Below are 9,163 nucleotides of genomic sequence, written 5' to 3'. Positions count from 1 at the left end.
GTCACTCTGTTGATGAGTATCTGCAATCCATCTCTACTGTCTGCCATAAGTACAGTGTCATCTTCATAATGCAGATTAATTATTTAACGAGACTCCGCTAACTTTAATCCTCTCTTCGGCTCTTGCTTATTCTTCTTAAAATATGTAGATGTTTCGGATTATAGATTGAAGATAATTGCGGATAGTATGCATCCTTGTTTCAATCTCTTTGTATTTCAATATATTCTGTCATTTTCTCGTCTATATTCGTAGTTGTAATAAGTGTCAATAGATTAAGGTGGATGGTCTAATTAAAAAATAGATATTTTAAATTTTTCACAAATTTATTGAGCCTCGAAAAATCTTTTAAATTTATATGCAAATATATATATCATTAAAACGAAGAATGTATCTTCGAACATTAGGCTCCATATTTCCATGTCAACTGTGCAGCAGGGGGAGTTGCGGGGTGAATTTTAAAACCAGGCCTAGGTGGTGGAGGGCGAGGTATTTCTTCCGTAGTGGGTGGTGGAGGGTCCTTTGCAAAAGAACTACCAACAGATGACTCTTTGGATCCGAATCTGGTCTTCGTACATATCCCCATCTTTCAGGTTGAGAAGAACACTGCCAAATCTAAAGTAAATACAATAAATAATATTATTATATGTATATACATACATACTATAATAAGTATAAATATTTATTACGAAAGGTATAACAAAGCTACTCACTTTTTAATTTCTTCAGAGACGGACAGTGACTTTGGTAATGAATTGATATGGCAAGTACTAGGAAATTTATAGGGAAAAAATGTCAATTGTTGTATATTTCAACATTTAATGTCAAAATATCCACATATGCACTGTCGTATTGTTTTGACCTAAAAAATGTACCAAAAATGCATTTTGTCAATATTTTGAATTTCAAAATATGAACTTTGTACAAACACAGTTGACGAATTCGGCTTACGAAATGTGAAAAAGTGCACGCAAAATATACTTACGAAACGATGCACTGACTCACATCTTGGGGGTGGCAATCTGGGTATTTGCCCAGGGGCGGCGGATTTAAAGGGGTGGAAAAATTGGCATGAAGAAGAAATCCCGTTTCGCATCCATATAGCCTTCTTCTTTTAGTGTCTTATCCGTTACCGGACGTTGGCAATCATGTTTCTAATGATGACTTTGTTGGCTGCTGCCCGGAACAGTGTAGTGGTATTTTGGTTGAACTACTGCCTCGGGTTTTTCAGCCAGGACGTCCTTCTTCATTCGGGGCCTCTCTTTTCGCACTTTTCGCTCTTTCCTCGGATAAAGAGATGCAGGGTTTTTCATATTTTTCGGGGTGTCACATTACGTGACCAAAGTATTCATTATCAGACTTCGGCAGGACCGACAAAATAATTCTGAGAACAACAGAAAAAAAACCTCGATTCTCTAGCGCAGCGTTTCTCAACCTGGGTCCACATAGCCTTCTTGGGAGGCCCAGACTCTCCCAAGGGAGTTTCAAAAATTCAAAATTCTGCTTTTTGGGTGGCATAACGAGTTCTAGGGGAGACACAGTCAGAAATGAAATATCGAAAGAAGAACTTACTGTTGTCTTATATTTCATCAAGCTGAAAATATGTTTTTTGCCAACAAGTCCATTGCCAAAAAGTTATTGCCAACAAGTCCAACGCGTTTTGCTTGCAAGTACGTAGGCTTAAAAAAAAACGCCGAAAGGCGTTGTATAATATTTTGAGCATGTACTAAGTAAACAAGAATACTATCCGCTATTGAAAAAAAAAATACATTGAACATGGGTCGTGTAATCCATGTCATTCATTTGTCAACGTTTATGAAGACTAGTTTCACCGGAATTTCATAGTAGAATTTCCCGATGGAAATCCCTAGCAGCTGAGTATTGTAGATTGTGTTGTAAATATTTGAAGAAGTATTAGCAGGAACCGAAAAGGGGATTTAAGTTAGCGGAGTCTTGTTAAATAATCTGCATTATGCAGATGACACTGTACTTGTGGGAGACAGTAGAGATGGATTGCAGATACTCATCAACAGAGTGACCGAATGGTGTAATAAATACGGTTTAAAATTGAATATCAAATAACAAAATACATGAATATCTGCAAGTCTGATGGATTGACATGCAATGTCGAAGGAGTGTTTCTGGAGAGAGTCAACAAGACCGTATATTAGGGTTCTACATAATTTAGATGCCAAGTGGGATCTTACGAATGAAATAAAATGCCGAATAGAAAAAGCCAGGGTGATTATTGTAGGTCTCCGTGACGACCCCGATTGTGAAACGCCGGAAAACGCAAACATCGGAAGGCAAAGATCGAAAATCGAAAGATCTTAAGTCGAAAGATCAAAAAAAAGGGTGCATGGTAAACGATTATGTAGCCGAGATTTATCCCTGAAAACCCGAATGAGGATAGTGAGATGCTATGTATTCTCAGTTCTCTCATACGCAGTGGAAGCGTGAACCCTCACTGAAACTATTATGAAAACATAGAAACAGTTGAAATATGGGTATACAGAATAATGCTACAGATAAGCTGAACATAAAAGGTTACAAATGAGTGTGTTTTGTCTCGAATGAAGAAAACAAAAGAAATCGCCAAGAGCATCGAGATTCGAAAACTCGAATACTTTAGTCACGCAATGCGACTCCCCGAAACATATCAACCCTTGCATCTCATCATCCCAGGAAATATGTGCGAAAGGAGAGGCCCGGGAAGAAGAAGAACGTCCTATCTGAAAAACCTGAGGCAGTGGTTCAACCAAAATACCATTGCAGCCAACAAAGTCATCATTGGAAACATGATTGCAAACGTTCGGTAACGAATAAGCCACTGAAAGAAGAAGACTACTATATGGATGCGAAACGGGAAGTCTGAAGATTTCTTCTTTATGCTTACATTTGTCGCCCCTTTAAATCCGCCACCCCTGGGCAAATGCCCAGTTTGCCACCCCCTAGATCCAGACTTGTGAGTCGGTGCATCGTTTCGTAAATATGTATATTTTGCGTGTACGTGCCTCTTTTAAAATTAAAGAAGATGACTGGCAAAGGCGCTTAAACGATTGCGCTTAAAGAACTTCGTTCTATATTGCGAAATACAGTGAAAACTGCATGAACATTCTGGATTATATGCACATATATAAATATGTATATATGTATATAAATGTGTATATTTCCACTAATGGAAAAAGATTCACCGTAACTTGGAATTTGCCGGATATATTCATTGTCCGAATATCTATGATCTACGTATATGGGAGAATGTACGCACATATCTACATACATATGCACGTAAATATGTGTCGAGAAAAGTGGAAAATGTGGGTGGTCTAATTAAATAATAGATCTTTAAAATTTCTCACAAATTTATTGAGCCTCGAAAAATCTTATGAATTTATTTATTGAAAAATCAACAGGCCTCAGATGTAGAATAAATATAACAAAAAAACATCTGACCCAATTATAGATTACGTGCAAATTATATTTATGTGCAAATATATCATTAAGATGAAGAATGTATCTTCGAAGATATAGCTCCATATCTCCATGTCTACTGTGCAGCAGGGGGAGTTGCGGGGTTAATTTGAAAACAAGGCCTAGGTGGTGGAGGGTGAGGGAGATCTTCAGTATTGGGTGGCGGCGGGGCCTTTGCAGAATAAATACCAACAGTTGAATCTTGGGATCCGAATCTGGTCTTCGTACATATACCCATCTTTCAGGTTGAGAAGAACACCGCTAAATCTAAAGTAAATACAATAAATAATATTATTATATGTATATATATATATATAAGTATATTTATTACGAAAGGTGGAGTATGGTAGAAAGGTGGAATATATATAAATAAATTCTAGATGGAAATCATCGATACATAACGTCAAAACATATCCAGGTGCAGATTGCGGATCTGACCATACTTGTTGCTAAATTTCGACTGAAATTGAAAATTATTAAAAGACATCAAAATAAAGCAATTAAACTCACCAATGATGATGTAATTAATTTTGGTAATGTAATCAGAGAAAAAGATGCAGAATTCCAAATAAATCCTAATTTAGATGTAGAAGAGTCTTGGAAAATTTTTAAAGATCTCATAATTCGGTATGCCAGAAAACATCAAACACCGCAAAATGAACATCGTAAGTCTTTCATCTCTGATTCAACTTGGGTTACGATAAAATAACGTAAAAGACTTAAACAAACTGGCTTAACTTTTGACTTTGTGAACAGGGACTATCTGTGGAAAGTTCTACTGGACATGGGAGTCCCCATACATCTTGTAAAAATAATATATAACTTGTATAATGATAACAATGCAGTAGTTCGAATCAATTCGCTAAACTTGACAAATTTTCGAGTACAACGTGCAGTAAGGCAAGGGTGTATATTATCTCCAGACCTATTTAATATATATATATGGAGAGTATATAATGCGTAGAGCACTGGATGGTTGGAAGGGTGGAGTGTCCATTGGTGGAAAAAAACTATCCAATCTTCGGTATTTTGGTATTTCGGTATTTTGGTTGAACCACTGCCTCAGGTTTTTCAGCCAGGACGACCTTCTTCTTCCCGTGTTCCAGATAGCAGTCAACAAAGTCATCATTGGAAACATGATTGCAAACTTCCGGTAACGGATAAGGCACTAAAAGAAGAAGACTATATGGATGCGAAACAGGAACTCTGAAGATTTCTACTTTATGCCAATATTTGTCGCCCCTTTAAATCCGCCACCCCTTGGCAAATGCCCTGTTTGCCACCCCCTAGATCTAGGCTTGTGAGTCAGTGCATCGTTTCGTAGATATGGTTTGCGTGCACTTTTTCACATTTCGTAAGCCGAATTCGTCAACTGTGTCTGTACAAAGTTCATATTTTGAAATTCAAAATATTGAGAAAATGCATTTTTGGTACATTTTTTAGGTCAAAGCAATACGATAGTGCATATGTAGATATTTTGACATATATTGTGAAATTTGCAACAATCGACACTTTTTCCCTATAAATTTCGTATTACTTGCCATATCAATTCATTACCAACGTCACTGTCCGTCTCTAAGGAAATTAAAAAGTGAGTAGCTTTGGTATACCTTCCGTTATATATATTGCTGTCGGTTCCCTCATCACTGAGGATCGTGACTATGATGTCCGGTCAACCAGCTTCTTCCATTGAGTTCTTAATTCGGCCAGGCGAAGACTTGCTACCTTGGAAGCGCCCGTCACTGCAGATACTTGGTCAGTCCAGGGGGATGTGGGGGATCTGCCTCTGCTTCTTCTGCCTTCGACGTTACCAACCACAACCAACCGCTCCAGGCTCTTCTCACCTCTTCGTGCAATGTGGCCGAACAACCGCAATATAGTTGACAGTCTATCCTTGATTTTTAATTCTTCAAGAATAGACACATTCGTGCTAAGTTTGTCGGTCTAAGGCACGCGCAGTAGCCATCTCCAGGACCACATCTCGAAGGCATCGATTCTCTGTCTATCCGCCGCCGCCTTCATGGTCCACGTCTAGACTCCATAAAGGCAGACAGAAAAGACGAGACTCTTCACGAGACGGATTTTGACAGCAGTTGTAATGGCTCTTTTCTTCCAAATCTTCGTTAGTTGTGACATTGCCGATTTTGCTAATGTAATCCGGCGCCGTATTTCCAATTCGCTGCCCCCCCGTTGATAGATATGAGTGACCCCAAATAGACAAAATTATCAACCAGCTCTATACCGCTTAAAGCTGAGTTGTTGTTTTGCAGCTGTTGGTGACGGTCAATTATCATAATTTTTGTTTTGGGGTGGTTTATATGGAGTCCAAGCACATTACTCTCTGTCTCAACACGACGGATCATTTCGGCCATTTCTTCATGATTATTAGCTATGAGCGTTGTGTCATCCGCATACCGAAGATTGGATAGTTTTTTTCCACCAATGGACACTCCACCCTTCCAACCATCCAGTGCTCTACGCATTATATACTCTCCATATACATATATTAAATAGGTCTGGAGATAATATACACCCTTGCCTTACTGCACGTTGTACTCGAAAATTTGTCGAGTTTAGCGAATTGATTCGAACTACTGCATTGTTATCATTATACAAGTTATATATCTTTTACAAACACAACCGGTGTTTTGTTAGACCGGGACACGGTCAACACACCTGTCCCGCGTACTAAAGATCAAATGGCCAACAACTGCAGCGTTTTCCCTATTCGAATTTCATATTTCGAATTATCGAGGAGTTTAATATTTCTTAAATTCCTAGAATAACTACCACTCTATCAGTATTGTGGATGAGCATCAACGATTTTAACATGCCATATTTCCATTAATATTGGTAAAATTCTTGTCGAACACTTTGAGTTGACACATGGGTCGCGGTCACGTTCACGTTGGCAGCCGTGTGGTTCAAACGTTTGGAATTCGACGGTTGCGGTTGCGGTTGCGCTTGTCATTGAATGGCCGTTGCGACTGCTTTCTACGTAAGTCTACTTCTATTCATCATTAATATAACGAATTCATTCAATAACGAGTTCTGTTGACGGGTTACTCTTATTCAAATTTATCATTACAAAGCGTCAGCAATCAATATTACCCATTAATGATCGATTGTGTGATTGTCCTATTCAAATTTAGCTTAACAAATGTTCGGTTTGGCCGGAACAAAATTATATTTTTGACCATATCTCGTTTAAGATTCTATTCCTGTTAAAAAATTGAGATTTCCCTTTTTTTTATATGTAAATAAATTCATTTCAGAAAAATGCAACCAGAAAAATTGCGGCGGCGCTCTTCAATTTTAAAACCACCCAAAGCAAGAAATCCACTATCGGATCTGGATGCGGAACAAAATGATGCAGAGAATGATGGAACTACGTTTGATAAAAATAAACGAGTCAGCTTTTCGAGTAAAAAAGGAGTCGCGTAAGATTATTTTATAAATAAACCGAAAATATATAAAAAATAATAAATAAATTTTGAAGGTATCGTGTAGTTAATAAATTAATTTTCATGATGTTTAAAAAGTTCAACCCAAGCTCGGCACACTTTACTTGGCTTTACATGGTTGCTTTATAGTTGCTCTGTATACATACATTCAAATACACAATTGAAGAAAAATAATATGCCTGTAAATAATTAATATAACTATTTACTGCTTTGAAGGACTAGAAAAAGCAAGGCACAACTGCAAGAGTTGGATCAATTTTATAAACCGGGTCATTTCACAACAATGGATGGGGCCAATTAAATAAAATTGTAATACAATGACACCAATCGATGTCAAATTAAAATATTATCATCATATAAAGCATCATCGAGGTCACAAAAGTCTTTCAAGTTGCCGTGTTCTTGTATTTTTTTTTAAATTTAAAATTCACTGGTCAACAAATTTAATTTATTTAAAATATTTCAATTCACAGGCTCTTCACAATGACCGATCATGGAAATACAATATGGCACAATTTTTACGAAGAACCAAACAAGCCGGATGTTTCCGAAACTAGTGATGTAGCCGAATCTCTCATTCAAAAGCTGGAAGCATCCATCAATCAACAGAGAGTGTCTCAAGGCGAGCAAAATGCCGCTGAGGATATGGAAGACGATGATCGGTGCGTGAACATCAGCGCTATGATAAACAGTCTGACGAAAATCAACAGCGAAAATGTTCCCGATGCGTCTTGTTTCAACATAACGAATCCTTTCCTATCCGACCGTACCGAGGCTCTCATCAATTTTCAAATAAAAAAAGATGCTCCGTTCAATTTGACGGATGGAGAGAATAAATTGGAGAAACTTGTAACTAAACAGTCGCCTAAAAGTGACGTGTGCGACGACAGCGACATGTCCATCACGCAAACTATTTCAATCCCCGTTCAAATCATGACGAATGAATCCACAAAGCAAAAACCCATCGTGGCGAATACTTTTGTTTATCCCGATGTAAGAGATAAAAAAGAAACATGGATGCACGATAAAGAAAATATACAAATTCCGATGTACACGAAGGAATTCAACGATGTTGAAAACGACATGAATGCTTACAACGATCGTTACGCTAGAAACGATATCCAACAAGACTATGAAAACAGCTCGAATGAAAACAGCATTGCATCGACTCGAAACGTAATGCAAAAGAGCTGCGATCTATCAATAACTTCCGCGCTCTCGCAAATGATCAACGATATATGTAGAATGTAAGCAAAACAAAAATGCAAGAAACGATGTGCCAAAAATAAAGAGGACCTCTACAGTTCCAAGTCATAATGTAAATAATGCGGGAAGATCTTCTAAATGTGACATATCTATAATGACAGCAATTTCGCAAATGATACATGATATCGAAGATAAACAAAAGAAAAATTCTGACGATCATTATCATGTTCAAAACATTCTGGAAAATTCTCACAATTCAATTGAATTTAATTTAGATGACACCAAAAATCCTATTAAAGATAGAATACAAACAGAGCCGATACATTCAAAAGAAACAAAGATAAATATGTCTATGACGTGCACGACGTCTGCTTCTAGACCAACTGATGCAGATCTTGAAATTCGTTCCAAAAATAAAAGAAGGACCACAATAGTTTTCAATCCGGAAGATGTAGATTGTAATATGTCCATGACATGTGTAGCTCCGGCTACTGTAGCTAATCCTGATAGCTGTAGCAAAGATAAAAGAAGAACTATAGTCTTTGGTTCGGAGGAACTAGACGGAAATATGTCTATAACATGTGGTATACCAAATTTAGATATGGAAGTATTGAATAAGGAAAATTTTGCCATTCGGGACGACAACACTAAAAACAGGAGACAAACTGTAATTTTTGATTCAAATACACCAGATGGTAACATGTCGATAACATGTAGTATACCTAATTCAGATATAGAAGTATTACATAAAGAAAATGTTGTCGTTCAAGACGATAACATCAAAAATAGAAGAAGAACTATAGTTTTTGATTCAAGAGCACCGGATGGTAATATGTCTATGACATCTTGTATACCGACATTAGAAATGGAGCTATTGAATAAAGAAAATTTTGTCTTTGAAGATAATAATACTAATAATAGAAGGAGAACTGTTGTCTTTGATGCAAAACAACCAGATGGTAATATGTCTATAACATGCATACTTCCGAATGTTGAATTGAATAAATCAAACGGGCAACGTTTAG

At 37.2% G+C, this 9,163-nt stretch overlaps 1 protein-coding gene across 1 annotated transcript; it reads left to right on the top strand.

Annotated features, from left to right (window-relative positions):
- The first annotated feature begins 6,266 nt into the window (after window positions 1-6,266).
- On the top strand, window positions 6,267-8,465 carry LOC143922579 (uncharacterized). The gene is made up of 3 exons (XM_077445884.1): window positions 6,267-6,466; window positions 6,744-6,908; window positions 7,406-8,465. Exons 2-3 carry the CDS (start codon window positions 6,748-6,750, stop codon window positions 8,181-8,183), a joined length of 939 nt encoding a protein of 312 aa, XP_077302010.1. The 5' UTR covers window positions 6,267-6,466; window positions 6,744-6,747; the 3' UTR covers window positions 8,184-8,465.
- The last annotated feature ends 698 nt before the right edge of the window (window positions 8,466-9,163 follow it).

Source organism: Arctopsyche grandis, chromosome 2 (assembly GCF_051622035.1).
Source record: "Arctopsyche grandis isolate Sample6627 chromosome 2, ASM5162203v2, whole genome shotgun sequence".
NCBI classification, from domain to species: Eukaryota; Metazoa; Arthropoda; class Insecta; order Trichoptera; family Hydropsychidae; genus Arctopsyche; species Arctopsyche grandis.
The sequence above is the reverse complement of the archived record's forward strand: the minus strand, read 5'-3'. Positions and strand labels throughout refer to the sequence as shown.